Source organism: Spea bombifrons, chromosome 5 (assembly GCF_027358695.1).
Source record: "Spea bombifrons isolate aSpeBom1 chromosome 5, aSpeBom1.2.pri, whole genome shotgun sequence".
Lineage (NCBI taxonomy): Eukaryota > Metazoa > Chordata > Amphibia > Anura > Pelobatidae > Spea > Spea bombifrons.
In genome coordinates this window covers 15,117,243-15,137,921 of record NC_071091.1, presented here as the reverse complement: position 1 = coordinate 15,137,921, position 20,679 = coordinate 15,117,243, and the positions used below count along the sequence as shown (strand labels likewise).

At 37.4% G+C, this 20,679-nt stretch overlaps 1 protein-coding gene across 1 annotated transcript in view; it reads right to left on the bottom strand.

The window, feature by feature from the left end:
* The window catches only part of LOC128497074 (uncharacterized), a 164,261-nt gene that overhangs the window by 21,613 nt on the left and 121,969 nt on the right, over positions 1-20,679 (bottom strand). The window contains exons 9-10 of the mRNA XM_053466952.1: positions 16,773-16,826; positions 14,310-14,414 (exon numbers count right to left, since the gene is read on the bottom strand). Coding sequence (XP_053322927.1) covers positions 14,310-14,414; positions 16,773-16,826 — 159 coding nt within the window. The remainder of the gene's footprint in view (positions 1-14,309; positions 14,415-16,772; positions 16,827-20,679) is intronic.

Genomic DNA, 20,679 nt, shown 5'->3' with positions numbered 1-20,679 from the left:
GACATTTCGCATGATAAAGCCTCCTTCATATTAGCTTCATGCACCAAATTTCTCTTACTGACTACATCTGACCCTTCCCAAGCCTGAGCCGGACTAGGGCCTTGCCATTCTTTTAATAAATTAAATAAAGAGCCTACCATTGCGCTCAACTGATTTAAATCCCCTTTTGGGAACTCACCCACAGCTGTCCCTGTCTCAGTCTGTCCTGAAGAGGGCCCGGGCTGCTCACCGACCTCTTGAGAAACCGGAGCCGATGCAGCCAGAGACTGACGCCTACATCCAGAGTCATGACGACCCTGACGCTCCTCTTCATCCTCCTGTTGATGCCGCTTGCGTTTTTTGCAGGGCTGCTTGCCTCTAAGCGCCCTGGAAGCTTGAGACCGCTGCACCGTAGAAGTTCTGCTGGACCTTCTTCCGCATTCGGCGCCTTCAAATGACGTCGACGCGCCAGCTTCATGCTCCCGCGATGATGCACCATCTCGCGAGAACGAGACAGCATTCAAGGAACCAGCGACATCTTCCCCGATCGTTGACTCCTCCTCCGCGGCGTCACCAGCTCCAACAGGCTCGATGGCAGCATCAAATTCGTCCGCAACCGGAGCAGATGAAAGACAAGTCTTCAGCCAATCTTCAAATCCTCTTCTCCCGGCTCGCTCTCGCAGACAATTCAGCAGCTCTTCCATGCTGCTCCCCGTGGCTCTTGCTGAAAACCGCCGCTCACCAGACTCGGAGGTCAGTGCAGTCGGTTAACGCAGCCAGGGTAAGTGCCACAGGTACCTCAGAACCTCTTCTTATATAGGTGAAAATCCCGCCCAAAACTAGCGCGAGCTAACACCTAGCGCAGCCAATTAGAAAAAAGCGCGGGCAAACTAAGCGGCGCGAGCTGCTCGCGAGCGCAAATTACCTCAAAAAAGGGGCGTTAAACTAAGCAGCGCGAGGCATTCCAGAGCATTCCCCAGCTGTCCTTTTCTTGACCTTTGAAATTAACCCCTACACTGCCACTAATCTCCCCAACAACCACATGCAACCCTGCGCTATTTGCACAGGGTTTTTTCAGAAGTCGAGTACAGATGCTTCATTAATTACACAAGCACCCAAGCTTGCTCTCCACGCATCAAAAAAGGGCTCCTCTACTCCCCTGAGCTCTTACTAAATAAAGCCTGCCTTGTCAAACTCCAATGTTAAATGCAGGTATGGCAAAAATAAAACAATTGCTAGAAAAGTGACAACAGTGACAAAACAAGGCTGGAAACGCACACAGCCTCAGACAAGCTCATGTTGAATGCAGTGTATTGTACAATGACAAACCTCTCCCAAGAAATCTCGACTTGCATTAAAAATAAATGCGATGCTGTTTTATTGGTGCTGCACATTATTGCATGTTCCAAATTTAAAAGGACAGTAAATCCCCAATATATGGCTAGTATATAAAACACGGAGAAAGGATCATATCTATATGTAAATGTTGGAAGAGTGCCAATGATTTACTGCTAATTTACGCAGATAATTAGAGTTGAAGAGATGCAGAGACAAGTTTTTTTGTGAGTGCATCCCCTTTTCTATTATTTAGAAAACAAAATAGGAAAAAAAGACCCTTTACTCTGGTAGGGGCAATAAACCCCCACCCTGTTCTGTAATGAAATTCACACTTTTCCAAAACCTCTATATACACGTATTATTGTTTTACAAAAAAATTGCTTATTGTAAATCCCACAAAACCGTAGACCACAACTGTGTCAGGAGAAGTTTCTTCGAGACACTAAAATCTCTTAATAATGTCTACTAAAGCTTTGTATTCAAATCCTGGATTCTTGTAACCACAAAGCCATTCCTGTTGCACAAGAAATAAAGATAAGTATATCAAACACAAAAAGGGATTTTATGGTAATTTGATCATTTTTGTATATGATGAACTATTGTTGTATAATTAAATAAAGTGATGTAGTAAAGAAATAAACCAGCACACTCCAATAAAAGTGATGCAGGTATAATATGAATGATTTGATAAAGCTGCCACAGATACAGTTCCAATACAACAACTCTTTCATCTTCCAGAATAGTGGCAGCTGTTTGTTCTACTCTTCTAAAAATAACCAGCTCCTTAGAGAAGTGATCCTTCACATTTGGACCCACAGTAAGAGCAATTACCTGCTTACAAAAATATGTATTGAAGCCACAGTTGCAGCACCCTTTACAAAGTTAGCATTGTGTGTAAGAATGTGTGCAAATACAGATATTACAACCACAAAAAGGATAAAAAACCTACAAAGGATATAAAAAAACCCTATAAAGAATAGCAATGTCTTCAAGCAGACGAAGTAGAAGTTAATACAGTGTGAGAGCGTAAACAGGCATATGATTCGCATAAAGTTATCATTTATATAGACTGATTAATGTTTGAGGATTGTACAGTAGGAAAAAAAAACATCTGACCCTCTCACTCTGAAATACTCATGCCTTTGTATACACTACCCTCCAACCTGTCAGGTGTCCAAAATAGGTGGCCACATGGAATCTACAATAGAGATCTCTTCTGCAACAGCAATAAGCTCATGAACGTTCATCAGCGGCTGGTAGGGGATTCTCTATCACTCCTGGATCTTCTCCCGAATACACCAGATACCGTGCCTCCCACTTCCTGATGGACGTCTAGGATGCACATGCACACTACTTGTTACGCTTGTATTCAGATTCTATAATGTACTGAGACGTGTGTATTTGTTTATTATGTTATGTTTATTATGTATTTGCTGGTATTCAGCTTCTCCGAGGTGCTCTAACTTCTTCCATCTATCTTTTTCTTTATATGTGGCTGCCAACGATCATTATAGGAAACAGCTGAGCCTTATTGGCTCTGCTCAAGGACTTAAATAACGTAATCTATCACATAGAAATATCTCCACTTTGAGACTAAATATATTACACCGAAATAACAGCGTGAGTTACATAAACATAAGGAGGTAGCAGAGGCATTAACACTAATCTACATAGACCAGCCAGAAATCCTAAACTTGTACTGCTACCACCACTGCAAGGGATTCTGGGTAGGCATGTGCAAAAAAGACTCACAATGATTACCTTTTGTGCCTATATATCCACTTTATACATGGTCTTCTTGATGCAAACATACACTGTACTAGACAGCCTTTAAACAAAGCCCCGGACAGATGAGAACTCATAAGCATGAGGCTGCTTAGTGGGGAACATAGGGAACATACACTATATGGACAAACGTATTGGGACACCTGACCATTACACCAACAGTGGCTTTTATGAGATTGCATTTTAAATACATAGACATTAATATGTAGTTGACCCCCCCCCCCTCTTTGCAGTTATAACCGCTTCCACTCTTTTGGGAAGGCTTTCTACAATATTTTGGAGAGTTTCTGTGGGGATTTGTGCCCATTCATTGCATCTGTGAGGTCAGGCACTGATGTTGGATGAGAAGGACTGGCTCACAATCTCCGTTCCAGTTCATCCTAAAGGTGTTCGATGGGGTTGAGGTCAGGGCTCTGTGCGGCCAGTCAAATTCTTCCACACAAAACCACTTAAACCACTTTTTTTTTATTATTTTTTTTATCATGCTAGAATAGAAAGGGGCCTTCCCCAAACTGTACCCATAGTTGGAAGTATAGCATTATCCAAAATGTCTTGGTATGCTGAAGAGAACAACCTGCCTGTGCCACACCTATCCCCTGAACAGCTTGACTGCCCCATTGCTACCCCTAAACACTTATTCATTTATTCACTCATTCATTCACCCCTCCAGCTCCCCAACTTCACAAGCAACACGTCTAAACAGCCTGCCTGTGCCGCCTCTGCGAAACGCATAGTGTGCATGTGTGTCCTAGACTTCATCAGGAAGTGGGAGGCACAGTCTATGGTGTACAGTACAAACACTCGGGGAAAGATCCTGGAGTCATAGAGGATCCTCAATAAAATATATGGACTTTTAACAGTGTAATTGTAAGTTGATAGCTTTTTTTTTTTTTTTTATATTTTCGAATATTAAATTTATGATTTTAATCTGCTATCTCTTCTCTCGTATTATTTATGGTTGTGAGGAGAGACACGAGCTTTAAACATTGGAATAATGCCAACAAGACACGTAGCACACAGGAGCAAGTTAAGGCAACTTGGTATGATCGATTTATGAATGTTATCCTTATATTTTTCATGTTTGTTGGAAATTAAATTGGAGATTGATTGTTCCAAGACAAGTTAATTTGGAAAGAAAAAGGAGGAGAGTTGGGTGTTTTGTCATCTTTTGTATTTTGTATTTCATGGTTATATTAAACACCTAGTGAGAAGTGTTTAGTGTGCTTGCAGCACCTTAAAGTACATTTTAATGTTGGTTTGTTACATTAATCATGGTGTGAACCACAATTTTTCCAGTACAAGTTCAAATTCAAACATTCACCTGTAATGATGCAGAAGGAAATTCGGAAATACAAGTGGTGTGACTAGCCTCTAGCTGTGTAATGTGAAAAGCTGGAATTGGCTACACACCAAATACACAAACCATCATAGTGACTAAACCGGAAAAAAAAATCCTTGCGCCAATTCATCACATAATGATAAAGAGTTGTGAGCCTTATCTACAAGAACATAACAGCGGTGAGTGTACTGAAGTGTTAGATCTTGGTTAATGTTAGCATCTTGCTGCTGGACTACAGCTGTGACAGAGAAGACTGTTCGATTTAGCTTTAACATTCTGAGTGCCAGGGGTGTGAAAAAAAATAATTTCTTGCAACTGAGGCAAAAAGAACAGTAAAGTTAGTATTAGGATATAGCGCTGTGGACACAAAACTCCAGATAAGAAAAGAATAAGCCAAACAATAGTGTCGGTTTGTGACTATGCTGTGTGCTAATTGCATGTTTTGTGCCACATATCTCAGGACATAGGGTTTATCCACAAGGATACATACCCCATACAATGGTGCAAGAACTGGTGCCCTTGGCATGCAATGCTATGTGTCGAGGAAACCATAACCCAGGACTATGTGCCTATGTCCCTGTGACTCCCTATGCTTCCTTCCATTTACTGAAGTAGATATGACATCAGTGTGGGGCAGGGCCTCTCAACCTGTCCCAGGGGCCAAGAGCCTTAGTTAACATTGCTGTACAGACCTGTCTAGTCCCCAAAAATATATATTTTACTGTATGCAAACGCATTGTTCAGTTAATGGGGTTCTGCTGTCTCATTTAAATCCTCAGCCAGCTGCCTCTAAAGAAACATGGAAGCAATAGTATGTAAAGTTCTTGCATATGATCTGAAGTCACTGAAGCAGCAGCAAATCAGATGTATGCTAGAAAAAGATAAGTGATCAAATAGCATAATTGTGATTGGCTGCTGCTACTCCCATTGGCGGCAGATTGATTGAATAGAAGCTACTGAGCATGTGCAAGAGGCATACTGCAGTATGCTTCCTGCTTTCAAAATAGGCAGTCAGGAAGGAGTTAAATAATCCAAAAGACATTCCAACTCCTCTAACTGAAGAACTCATTTGTCTGCAGTAGATTTCATTGAATAAATAAACTCAAATATGCATTTAACGTGAAAGCAGAGAGGACTACTCCTTTAAAGGATTTAAAATGAATTCTCCCCAGGCTAGATTTAAAAAGGCTACATAGGTGAACAATTAAAAAAATCAGCTCTGGCAGCAAAAATTGTTAACTTGAATTATAAAAAAATACTCCCGATGTTGTAGATGCACCTTTAATTTAAGAAGCAGATTAAACCTTGCATGAATCTGACCCTCTGCAGAATGTGATGGAAAATGTCTTCAGTAACAAGCTCTGAACATTAAGACATTTCTGGTAACTGTGCTGGAGGACTGCAATACACATGAGATATTGTAATGGTGTGTCTCATAATGAAAGAACTTTATTCGAAAACCTGCAATTGTAAAAATCTATTAAGAAAGGCAGATAAGGGGAGGCATTGTGGTATTAAACCGTGAAATGTATTATAAGGAGGCTTATACACAACTAAGTAATCAGACACATTACACCTTGTATCATAGCGACACAGAGAGGGGGTTTAAAGAAGAGATTGACCAGGTAATTGCATGAACACAGTGCGAGTGTGTGATCTTGTAGAATAAAAGCTAATTCCCAGCTTATGAGAACACAATCATTACGATTCAATGTTTGCCACATTGAATGCATAGGTTTTCTTGTATTGCCACAGCCTCATGCTCATTTATATTCGCGGGGGGTATATTGAGGGACAGATACTCCTATTCCTAGAAAATCACATATATATATATATATATATATATATATATATATATATATAATGCTATACATTGATGGTCTTAGGAAAACTTCTGTTTTCCTTAACAAAATGTTTATTTTACTATGCAGTACACATTCACAAAAAGTAAACTGCCATTACACTGTATACAATACTTTACCACCTTCTGGAAGAAACAATTATAGAATAAAGCTATGCAGGATGTTATGGCAAAACTTGCCTCTCAATACTTATAATACATTTTTAGCAGCAATAACCTCAAACAAGCGCTTCCAGTAGCTGTGGATCAGACCTGCACAACTCAAATGGAATTTTAGACCATTCTTCCTTACCAAGCTGCTTAAGCTCAGCCATATTGTTGGGTGATCTGGTCTGAACAGCTCTCGAGGTCATTCCACAGCATCTTTAATAGGATAAGGTCTGGGTCACTACAAAATGTTCTTTTTTTTGAAGCCATTCTGTAGTAGATTTACTTTGATGTTTAGGGTCATTGCCTTGCTGCATCACACAACTTCTACTGAGCTTCACTGGCAGACAGCCACCCTGACCTTATCCTGTATGGCACCATGATAAACTTGGGAATTCATTTTTTCCCTTGATGATGGCAAGCTGTCCAGGCCCTAAGTCAGCAAAGCAGCTGGAAATCATGATTTCACTGTTGGAATTATGTTTTCATGTGAGTATGTGTTGTCCCTTTGTACACCATACATAGTGCTGCAAGTTATTCCTGAACAATTCAACCTTAGTTTCAACAATGCACAAAATATTTTCCCAGTAGTGTTGTGGAGTGTCATGGTTCTTTTTGCACAACCTCAGCCGAACAGCGATGTTAAATTGGAGAGCAGCTGCTTTCTATGTGGTGTCCTGCCATGGACTACATGCCTTGTAAGAAATGAAGGATGCCTTTTGAGAAGGTTTGGGTGTTTGTAAGGTAAGCTATCTGGTTATACAATGTAAGGTCATTCGCATAGTAATGGACTACAAATGGTTTGGAATCAAAGGCTTCAACAGCGATGGGATACTCTCCAGGGGGTCAGACAGCTGAAGTAGAAGATTCTGTATTTTCACATAGATGTGTGTATTTCCACATAAACTATCTCCTCCATAACCAGGTCCTCTTTCTTAATCACTTTCTGGGAGGTACAAGGGATTCTGGGATAACTAGTTAGCAGCTGCAATAGTCTCTAAAGAATAACCCTGTAAGAGGGTCATAATTTCTTAGATTCATGAACAGAGATGTTAGCTAGTTCCAATGATTCCTTTAAGCCTTTAGTGGTTAGTTTTTGGTTCTTATCTACCTAATTGATCATTCTGCTTTGTGCCCTTGGAGTCATCTTGGCTGGTTGCCCAGTTCTAGGGACAGTATCCACAGTATTAATCGTCTCCAGCTCTAAATACTTTGTCTAACTGTGGACTGATGAATATGTAAACTCTTTTGAGATTACTTTGTAAGCCTTTTCAGCTTTATGCAAGTCAACCATCCTTGATTGTAGGTCTTCTGAGATTTCTTTTTTTGTGAGGGATGGTTGACATCACTTTGAATGTTTTTTTTATGTCAAAGTAGCTCTAAAACAAACCTCCAATCTCATTTCATTGATTAGCAGGTTTGTTAACGTCTGAATTAGCTTTTTGTTGAAGTGATAAACCTAGGGGTTCACATACTTTTTCAATCACACACTTTGGATGTTTGAATGATGTTATTCAATATGGGGAAGAATGCAATACAATAATATGTGTGTTATTAGTTAAAACAGATTGTGTGTTCATTATTGTAACTTAGATGAAGAACATATAATATTTTAAGACAAACCTATACATAAATGATGGTATGCAAAAAAATATGGTGGCTTCCTTTATAGAGAGAGGCTTGTTTTAAGCGTAAAGAAAGAAATAATAGAGTAAAAGTTGCTGCATCTAAATCATGGAAGACTGCATCTGTCCTGTCACATAAATGTGCTGTGTGAAATGTATGAAAAGCAGGTTTACAATCCTGAAAAATAGCTTAACACAAAACATGTGTTTAATCCTTTGGGTGCCGGGGACAGATTTTCATAGTTAGATTTAGAATATATATACACTGTATGGTTTTACATTTCAGGACATAACAATCATCTGTTCCTTAGCAGGTCTAGAAATTAGGTAAACACAACCTCAGATGAAGAACAACACAAGGCATATCAAACCGTGTCAACATCTATTCAACAAAAAATAAAGCCAAAATGGAGAAGCCATGTGTGGAAAACTAAGTAGACCCTTGCCGCTTTCAGAGGAATTAAGGTGTTAAGTAGCAGACAAGTGTTGCTAATCAAATGCCATTGATTATTTGATCATCAACAAGTAGGACCACCACTATAAAAAAGTTTTAGCAGTTTGCTGGTTTGGAACATTCAGGTATGTTGTTAACAATGCCAAAGAGGAAAGACATCAGCAATGATTTTAGAGAAGCTACTGTTGCTGCCCATCAATATGGGAATGGTTGTAAGGTCATTTTTAAACAATTTAAAGTCAATCATTCTACAGTGAGAAAGATTATTCAAAAGTAAAGAATATTCAAGACAGCTGCCAATGCTCCCAGGAGTGGACGTCCCAGCAAATCTACCTCAATTCTCAGAGAAATTGCAAAAAAACATCTTCAACTCTACAGGCCTCGGTTAGCATGTTAAATGTTAAAGTTCATGACAGTACAAACACAGCATATCATCACAAACACCTCATACCAACTGTCAAGCACAGTGGTGGAGGGGTTATGATTTGGGCTTGTTTTGCTGCCACAGGACCTTAGAACCTTGCAGCCATTGTGTAGACCAAGAACTTCTCCGTATACCAAAGTATTCTAGAGTCAAATGGGAGGCTGACAGCTAAAGCTTGGCCGAAATTAGGTCATTCTACAGGACAATGCTTCCAAGCACACCTGCAAATCTACAACAAAATGACTGAAAAAGAAAAGAATCAAGGTGTTGCAATGACCCAGTCAAGTCCAGACCTCAATCCGATTGAAATGCTGTGGTGGGACCTTAAGAGACCTGTACATAAACAAATGCCCGCAAATCTTAATGAACTGAAGCAACAATGTAAAGGAGAATGGGATAAAATTCCTCCAGAAAAATGCGAGAGACTGATAAAGTCATACAGAAAATGATTACCTTAAGTTATTGCTGCTAAAGGGGGTTCTACAAATATTTGCATGATAAGGTATACTTCATTTTTCAAATATGGCTTCTTAATTTTGGCTTTAGTTTTGTTGAATAAATCATGACACGGTGTATAATGTCATATGTTGTATTTTTGAGGTTGTATTTAGCTAATTTTTAGACCTGCTACTTAACAGATGATTATTATGTTCTTATATGTAAAACCATACAATTCAAAGAGGGTGTACTTTCTTTTTCACATGACATATATATATATATATATATATATATATATATATACATATATATATATATACATATACATATATATATACACACTCTAACTTCCATCTAAAAAAGCTTTATTCGGAAACAGCTGGCAATAAGTTCAACATTTCAGTCTCCGATTGAGACTTTTTTCTTAAATCGGAGACTGAAACATTGAACTTTGCCACCTGTATCGGAACAATAAAGCTTTCTAAATTTAAATCCAGACAGTGCTCATTCTGTGACGAAGGAAGTTATAGAAAACGTCCATAGCACCAGGGTGCCAGACGAGGTACTGGGGTGGGGTGGATTGGAGAAGTTGCAGTGTACTGTACATTAGTTAATTATTGATATACAGGGACGCCAAAAGAAATGTTTTCATTTTTAGGGCTGTTTTTTAAACTTTAAAAATAAACCGAGGCAAAACTTCTAGTTAATGGTCAACACAAAACAATAACTATAGAAAAAAAACACAAGTGTCTGCGCACCCAAATAAATAAATAATGTGTGTGAAACAAATGGAATAATATATACAGGAATACCCTTCCAACAGGAGTATCCACGCTGAATATCCAAGAGGCTCATAAAAAAAGAAAAGAAAGAAAAAACATATGGAGCAGTAGGTCAAATAAATCAATTAATATAAATGGTACAGCCCATAGTATGTTGCTGGATGGGTGTATCCATTGGTGCAGTGCTGCTGATGGTGGTGGTGCTGGTCATGCAGTGCTAAATTGAGTCTGGATCTCTTCCTGAACCCTTCTGGGAACACCCCCTGAATGTAATTTCGGAACTAAACGCCTACGAATTTAGTTGGATCCGAATGGTAGGAAAACAAAAGTTGTTTGCTAACGAAACAAAACTGTTGTATGAATCAATTTGGCTTGCAGTGCTGAAGTCTACTATGAACCAAACAAATACAACTACCAAACATATTACACAGTCTGGAAGTCTCATGAAGGAATTATGTCCACAAATATTTTACACGCATCATAAATCTTCGCCCAAAGATTTCATTCACTGATTTTAGGTGAAACATCTGCCTCCTGTATGCAATCACCTTATCTGGCCAATTGTGGGGCAGCCCTATAAATTCCTAGGCCTCACTTGGAAACAAGCTTGCTTGGAAATGTAGCTGCTGTGGCCTTACCCCAAGTGGACTCTTCATAAGTGGGCAGTTAAGAGTTACACTGGAGTAACTGGAGGGAAACTACATACTAAGTACCACTGCAGAAAGCAGGATTTCACACGCGCCGCACGCCTCCTTTGGAATTCCCTTCCCTGTTCCGTTCAGACTTTCTGCCTCATACGCAACTTCCAAAATCTCTCTGAAAACCCACCTGTTCAGGGAAGCGTACAACATTCCTTCCTGTTACTCCCAACCATCATCATCAACAGCTTCAACACATCATTGGAACCAGATCAACTCAGCCCCATCCAAGCAGTCCTCTCCTATTGTCTCACACCCCCCCCCCCCTCTCCACAGACTAGATTGTAAGCTCGCAAGAGCAGGGCCCTCTCCTCCTTTGCACCAGTTTGTTATTGTATGTGTTATTGTATGTGTTTATAAATTGTTCTACTGACTGTAACAGCGCTGCGGAATCTGCCGGCGCTTTATAAATAAATATAATGTAATGTGGATGATGTAGGCCAGCCAAAGGTCAAACAGATCGAGCCATACATCCAAATTCAATGGCAAGCGAGTGAATATAAAGGTCACTTATTCTTAAATATAAAAAAAGATATACAGTAAAACTATAACCTAGAGCAGTGGTTCTCAACCTTCCTAATGCCGCGACCCTTTAATACAGTTCCTCATGTTGTGGTGACCCCCAACCATAAAATTATGTAATTATATATTGTGAAATATGTGTTTTCCGATGGTCTTAGGCGACCCACGGGTTGAGAACCGCTGCCCTAGAGGTAGGTTGGTCAGCCAATGGCTCAACAAGACTTGCCTATAAATAATACTTTTTATGCAACTTTTTGCAACAAATATATCATAAATACATATTCTTTACAACCATATGACAACAAACAAGAGGATGATGGGAGTTCCCCTTAAAATTATTTTTGTTTTTAGTTTTGAGAAGCTAAAACCCAAAAGGACAGTATGTAAAGGTAAATGTAAAAAGATCAAACTATTACAAGCTCCAGTGCATTAGCTGGAAAAAGGTCAGGAATATTACAAATTAAAAAACATACTGGAGAGAGTTTCATCCACGTCACACATTGCTATATATCTTAGATAAATGTATTAATAGTATTAGGTAACGTTACATAGAATCAAAATGGGATTTTCAGGTTTTACGCTCACTCAGATTAAATGGTTTGCAGAATCTCAAGTAGGTGCTGGTCCTATTTGTATGTTAAGTGTGAAGCAGAATCTAATGTAATATCTGCTCTTGAGATCAGAGTACTTGACTGACAAGCAAAGCAGGTAAAGTAGAAAGGAAACATGAAAAAAGAAAAAGTTTTTATAGATACAAATTATCTGAAAACCATTTATATGATAATGACTTACCATCTAAACATTATTTTTTTTCTTGAGGACAACAATATGTCTGTTATTTGTTACATGCCCCGTGTTAAGGCTATTAATGAAATTCATTGTGCCCAGATAGCGCACAATTTACAGAGGAATTTAGCATTTATATTTAACTGCCAATAAAAGAAGGTAGTCTCCTGCTCTGCACTGTTCTTGCGATTGCTTTTCATGGTTATTACTATTTATTTGAACGGCAGTGTCAATGTTCTCGTCTCCACAGCGGGATGAAACTTTTGAGTGTAAACTCACCATCAACACTTATTTAGTTAAGGCGGTCTTTTGGGCTTATTTAACTATTTAAATTTTGAATTTACTCTGCAGTATAAAGGGCCATCCCTGGCAACTTTTCTGCAAGTTTTTTTTCTGATTTAGATATGCTTCATACAAGGCCATCCTAGCTATTCTTCCAGCAGAAGCTCAGTGGGGTTGCTCTTTATAATGTAAAGTGAGTGAGATGAAACTGCAATTCTCAAGCCAACTCTGTGAAGTAAGGACTTCAAACTCCTATTCATCCCCTGTGATCTTCTGCTGTAGGTAGACCTTAACTGGCCCTGTGTAATGTATAGTTAAATCAGTGCGATTTTGCCAAAGTCATCTCAATCATTAGTTTTCGCATTAACAGGGCCAGCCCAGCCAATCTAGCTGGAGAAAAGTTTTGGCTTTTGCCCTTCATAATGAATAGTGAAATGAGAGTAAAAAAAAAAAAAAAAAAAAAAAAACATTTAGTAAACAGATCCCATTGTCCTATATGCAGACCTGAACATACAGGATTTCTAAACATACTAAGGTACTGCATGTAATACAGCAGAAAAGAATCATTAGTTCCCCAGCACATCTGGTTCTGCCAGTCAACATACCTGACTTCATTACAAAGAATTCTAGAAATAACAGAAGGATCCAACATTTGGCTTTGCTCAGAAAAGGTTTGTTGGAGCAACACAACATGTTGTCTATGTAACCCTGCGCCTTGTGTGCGGCCTGCCATATTATACCCCAACTTTTAGATTCAAAGCTTTCTTAACCCCTTAACGACAAAGGCCGTACATGTACGGGCTCAAAATGCATTGTTTTCAATGGGTTTAGGGACCGCCCATTGTCCTTAAGGGGTTAAAATCTCTCTCTCTCTTTTGTCTGGCATTGCCTTGGATTTGTTAAACTAAGGTTGCTATTCTCAAAGCGTGTCCCAAAAAACCAAATGTTAGTTCAAACAAAACCGGTATTTTCCATTTATATTTACTTTTTGCATTTATCAGTGGCGGACTAACATGCAAGGAGAGAAAGAGAGCATTATGTATTAGTTTGTATATCAATATGTTGTCCTTCTAAATATAACATATACCAGGTGTAATATATTAACTTAAATGCATATTATACATTTAACTATATATAGTTAATAATTGTGTATATATATATATATATATATATATATATATATATATACACACATGAGCCCTAACTCTTTGTGTGCCAGTGGGATGCTTATATACTTTGCCGTTTCCATTGGTAAAGGTAAGAGTACATAAAATCAGGATTGTTGTGCAAAAAAAAAAAAAACATGAACAGATGATACTTTTCTGACCTTCCTTTCCTGTGGGTTTTTAGAGTACACTGATAGCAGGATTGGCCATTTAAGCAAGAAACAGCTGCTGAACACCACTGGAGTTATCTCCTGCTATCAATCTGGAATACTGAGTGCTTAACAGTAACATGAAATATAAAGCCAAAAAGGAACTAAATTGTTTTCAGTAAAAAGAAAAAAAATTATGGTAAGCAAATTTTTTTTCATCGCTAAATAATCCTGCTTTAATGGGCTTTAAAATGATTTTATATGCATGCATGCTCTCCCGCAAACCATTTTTGATTATGATGGAATTACAGAACAATCTGACTTTCATAAAGCATAGCAATGAAAATATTTTCACACATAAATAGAGCACAAATAAACATCTTGCTGTATCTGCTAGTTTTTTAAGTGGTTTATTCATTCTCCCCTAGCTGCACATTTCTCATTTATGAGGCAGAAGCACAAAGCCCTCACTGTCGGTGACAGGTAACCACAGGGGATAGAACAGATCAAGATATGCAATGAGCAGCTGTCTACCTTTTTGGCTCTCCTTAGATACGTCCTGGCAGAGTCCTTGAAATCGTTATCCTCATCAGAAGCCTTGGTTTGGAGATAACATACCCATCCCAAAAGATACCACACCTACAAGACAAATGAGGTCACAAAACATGGAGGATCACAGATACTAAACAATGCATCACAGAAAGGAGGACACAAAATGAACATTGTTGTTACTTAACCACTATGCACAAAATTTGATCTATACATTCTGCTACTTAAAAAGTTTGATACCGTGCCACCCAATAGGTTACTGAGTAAACCAAGGCACATCGGTTGGGGGAAAACAAATTGTACTTTGATAGGGAGCTGGTTGTAAGACCGATTACAAAGGGTGGGTGCAAATGGCACATCTTCCAGCATAATACGATACTTGGCCAATAATGGCATCATCTTTACGAAATTTGCATTTCTCTCTTTCTGTGGCTAACACGCTACAACTCTATAACTTAAGACGGTTCAGGAGTCTAACTTGATATTACCCAGCATAAAACTAATATCTTACTTTAAATGTGATTTTAATTTTAGAGATATCAAACCTACACTGTTATGCAAATCAAATATCAGGCGCTCCACCCACCGCTAGCTGCACTATTAATCTTTGTTCCTCCTTTTTCATAAAAGTACATGAAAACAAACAAAAACGGCGAAATGCGTCATGTGAATTTGCTGAGCTGTTTTTTTTTTTCATTTTAAAGGACTTTCTTTGGACCTTTTTTTTTTTTTGCTGATTTTTATTATTTACCTGGATCTTGCAATATGGATGCTGGATGTTTTAAATGTAAGGTATTACTTTTCTTTGGAATGCATTTATTTACTACATTTATATTGTGTTATATTATTTATATAATTTCCTACATTTTCTGAAGTATTATACTGGGGAAGAAGAAGACCACTTTATAAGCATTTGCAGCATTTATACTTGCATTACAAAAAAAAGCAGCCATTACCGATACAATTTGCATTACTACACTATGCATTTTTCCATTTTCTGTTTTATGTTCATCTAAATGATTGGAGCCCGACTACAATATTCATATATAAATTTAAGGTTAATATACACACACACATATATATATATATAAAATATTATTTCAGAATATATCACTAAACGCACAAATTACTATACTATTATGCGACTGTGAAAACTTGAGACGTTAATCCACATAACCCAAAGGTTACTCTGGGACATCGTATTTATTATGTATTCCGATGCCGCAGTTTCAGCAGTTTCCAGGCCATTTACATATAAGTCAGCCATGTTTAGGAAAAAACATTATTGGCTGTATATTTGAGGTAGTACATCAACAAAATAAATGTTTATGATTCAGTGTACTTTTCAGCAGTCATTGCGTCGGATAAATTTACTGACTAAGCAAAATCTGAAAATTCTTTCACACCATTAGATAAATGGCAAACCACACAGTGATAGAAAAAGCGTTCTCACAGGCAGCACAAAATATCATATAAAGTAAAATTAAAATGTGATTTATTCAGTGTAGTATGAAATGTTTCATGAAGGTTTTTTCTCCCTATTTAATTAATTCATCAGTTGTGTGTATTGGACATTGTCGCTGTAAGCATACTACTTATTCATATAAATTTATAATCCAAGTTAACTGTTTTTCGTAATCTTTCTTATGTATCTGCTGTAAATAAAGTCTATTAATAAACTAGGCATTTGCATTTCAAGTTATCAGCTTTACTATGCATTATGAAGGGCTAACCCCAGCGTCCGTCTCCTGCAGAAGGCCCCACGTGGCTTGTATAGGCCATATGTAAGGCTACCTCGGGCTTCAGAAGGAGAAACTCACACAGGTTGTCCTTTCATAATCTGTCCAGGAGTTGGTGAGATTAAATTTTATGCGGTCTAGTAAACTCATATTTCGTGAATTAAGCCCCACTGAACTGTTAAGAGGTCAACATTTGCTTTGTTAACCTTCTTTATCAGTTAATATCTGTGGCACCCGTAGCAAAAGAAATAAATGAATGAAACTAAATTCAGGGACAATTGGAAGATGTAAAAAAAAACCCCAAAAAAACAAAAAAGAACAAAACAATAAGTTACATATCGCAGACCTCTCTCTATCATCCTCCACTTGAGATTTCACATTTTTGAACTACAAGGTAAATTAGTTATCCGGTACTAAGGGATTTCATTTCTAATAACAAAAATGTGCACAGGGCACATGAAAACATTATACAAATAACTGCTTTCTTAATGGTGAGATATGCTTTTCTCAATAAGTTATATATATATATATATATATATATATATATATATATATATATATATATATATATACACACACACACACACACACACACACACACACACACACACTTTTAACCTGAGGCACTTCTTCAGTGCATGACCTCTGCTAGCTTATAGATCAGATTCCCCAGTACTCTATACACCAATATGAAATATATTAAAAGTACCTGGATAACTTCATCATCTTCATCTAGAAGGCCTTCCAGAATCTCAGTGGCAAGCTGAAAATAGAAGCGATATTGATTATTCTCCAAATTACATTTATTGTTACAGAACAAATATAAAGATTCTTATAGCATGCATGTTACAGTATAACACTTTTTTTTGTGCAGTTACTAATTTATTAAAAAAAAGATTATTTCGACCACTTGCATGGTCATTTCGCATCTTCTGTAAATGTTTGAGATGATCGGCAGGTTGTGAGATATTTATTACCATCTCTCAGAGCCTCTCTATTTACTTGAGTTAATACTGCTTTAAAGGCCAAGCCGAAAGCCACAATATCGTTGTGAGATAAAGTGGAATTTTTTTTTCATTGATGACCTCAATAACTATTATAACCTACAACAAAAAGTATATCACTTAAGAATCAATGAGTGTCCAGAGGTCACAGATAAACAGAAGAAAAGTGCGTATTTTAACAAGCTTCTTGTTTTTTTTTGTTTTTGTTTTTTTTTAGATGTTTTTATTTTTTTTATAATCCTGCACTGGCAGATATTTTTTAGGTTGCAGCACCAAACCTTAGTTTTCATTTATTATTAAAACATCCAGTATCAAAGACATCCAATCCGCTGACATTTTTCTTCTGTTTTTATTCGTGTTTACGAACTCGGATTACATCAACTTTATGACTGTATAATGGTAAAGTATAAAACCTGCCAGTAAGTAAAGAAGTATAAAACCGTGATAAATTTGATCCATAATCCCTTTAATACCAATATATAAATTAACAATGACTGTATGCAAACATTAATTGCTTCTTTTGAACACAATTTCCCAAGTCATCATTAATTTATGTGAACTATGAACAGCTAATCTTTACTGTATAAAGATTTCAAAGATGAGCTATTAGTAATGTGCATTTCAAAGGCAATATGTCATTTTAGATTAATAACTCTGCTGGGAATCTTCTTCCCCATATATTTAAACTTTAAATTGCACTGATGTCTTTCCCAAATATAGTGCGGCATACACTTTGTTTATAACATAAAGTTTATATACAGTGAAATCGGGCGCTATATAATACGCCTGAAAGCCGTCTTCAAATGTACCTATTTTATTGATGTTTCTGATCAGCCCATATATTAAAAAGAAAAAAGGACTCCAGATTTTTGCTTATGTATTACAATATGTGTATCTTCTTAAAAGTATCTGTTTAATACATTTGGGGGGGCAACAATAGACTTTATATGTGATTGGCAGCCAAATGGTTACAAATTGCTGTCCCTTAATAATTATCTACATTTATAGGATAGCAGGGTATATTTTGTTACAGGCTAAGAATTATTGATTGATTTTAATTAAAAAAAATTAGGTGAAGGAGGGATGGGGGGGTAAATTAAAGTGCTTGTTGTGCTTTGCAGTGATGTAGAAAGGAGTGGACAACGAGTATTAAGCTTTTTAGATGAGATAAGGTTATGACGTTAAACTAAATGCTTAACTGATTTTGTTCAGTAAAAAAAGTACACATACCTCCGTTTTCAAGGCCTTAATTCCGATTCCATAATTACAGTTCAATCTTTCATATACATAGTCCCACTGTACATATATATTTTAAATCTGCCTGATCGCTTTGTTTCACAGGTTTACGGCTTTATTCTACGGTGTTATTCAGAAATCAGAAGTGCGTTTTTGCTTCTCGCCTTTAAACACTATGTAAGAGGCTAACTGCGGCCATCTTAGGCGAGGGGGTATGTTGAAATAGCACTGCCTGTGTTTAGATTAAGAAAGCATCAAATTATACTTCCTTCAGAGCTGCAATCAACGCTGACAGTGATTCTTAAAGCAAATCTTTACCTGCTAATGGACTTCAGAAACCACTTAGAGAACATTAGCCGATGGCTAAAATGCAGCCCAGCACACTATGCCACATGCATGCACTTTACTAAGACACATTAAAGTTCACGGTTAAGGTTAATTGTGTTGATTTGGTTTTAGGGTTTAACGCTGGGATCATTATGGAGACGCATTAGGCCTTGCGAAAGGGAGGGTAACACAACTCCAGTGCTGCAATTATAATAACACAAGAGAAAATGGAGTCTTCAGTTTAAGTCAATACATTTTATCGGGCCAAGATAGAAAAAATTGTAAAGTTACATACACTTTCAGGACTTCAGAGGTCTTCAAATGTCAGAAAGTGTAATTAAATGTAAAAAAATAACTTAATTCATATAGAAAAAGGCCAAAAACCTACCAAATTAAGGCAGCAATGGGGTAATTTTAGATACACGTGAAGCTTTAGCTCATTATTACTCCAGTCATGGCTGCGGAGGATTGTTTGTATCAAAGTAGGAGATTAAAACTATATGATTTGTATCTTTAATTTTGTTAGCTGAAAGCTGCAGAACGCCATCAGTTAATATTAGGAAGAATTTCATTAGTATGAAATAGCCATTAATTGTATTAAATAGGTTTAACTCATCTTTTCATTCCGGAGCATTGTATTGTTGCACATTAAATGGTTATAATTATCTTTTCAGACAATTCTCATTCTTTTCAATACACTTCTAACACGTTTTTAAGTAGGATGAAAAAAAGGTTTTTTTTTTCCTTTAAGTATTTTGTTTTTCATCATCGGAGTTAAAGAAATGTTTATTTCCATTTCATCTTAACTGTTTGGAGGGAAGCAAACAAAATATATTTTCGGAAGAGTAGTAGGCGAAAGAAATAGAATCACACAAGAAGAATAATAGCGAGGCGTCTTCTTGTCCCTTCTCTGATACACGGTGGGCTGATGTAGTTGGAGCAAACATGTACAAACCCTCTGTGCCTCCACTGTAACAGACGCAGCAGAGGCAATCCACTACTGGACTTTACTCACTTGAGGTTACAATTCGCAGACTTAACTATGCGTTAGGAGAGGCCAACCTCAGTAAGCTTTTATGCAAGAAGAGCTGTGTTGGCCCCTGCGTAACGCATTACGTAGGGCCAGCTTTGGCCTCCCTGCCCATTACTGTGGGGGCTCTTTATAACTAATAGTGAATTGAGTTAAGAAAAACCACAACTCTCCTGCAGACTTCATGTTCAGGAGCAAAGTCTCCAATATTTAGGTTTACCAGGTTGTACAATGTAGTGAGGTATCAAGTCAAGAACAGTTGCTGCACCGTTTAAGCAAACTGAACTTCCTGATTTTTATCCAACAAGCATTTACTTATGTGTCCATCTGTCAGTTTATCTATGTGAAAGAAGGGACCCCATTAATTTTAGTTTTACACAATTTAGAATTTTCTCCCATTGCAGCAAAGAACCCAATGGTGCCTTGCCCCCCCCCCTGAGATCACAGAGACAGTTTATCATGCAAATTATTAGTCTATGGGCTAAGCTCACTGACAAGTGATACATTACAATGTTTAAAATAATGCACTGGACTACATCACGCTATCTTTAGTGCAGAAAGAAAAAGTCTTATGGTGCTTATTTTAAGAATGGGCACAATCTCAGTGACATATACATTGATGTTAACAACCACCTGGATTAAGTGTTTTATTAGGACAATCCAGGAATCCTGATCAGGATTTATCCCAGCAAGGGATTTAATTAACAGCAACACGTTTATCTCTGAGGGGTTGTAATTTAAGGCAGGTAAACATATTACGAGCAAGATAACCTTGGAGACCATACTGTGTTTAACGTTGACATAAACCTGATAGGATGCCTACATTACATTTTATACAATGTTTATAGTTATCTGTTTAAACAACACGTTTTTATCTACAGCTTTAGGACATGCTCACAATATAATTAATTCTTCAAAAAGCTTTCAATGACTATTTTAAGTTAAAAATCTGTATTCTTTCACTTTTTTTACTGCAATACTCAGTACCCAGAACATTAGACTTTCATAGACTTTTGTAA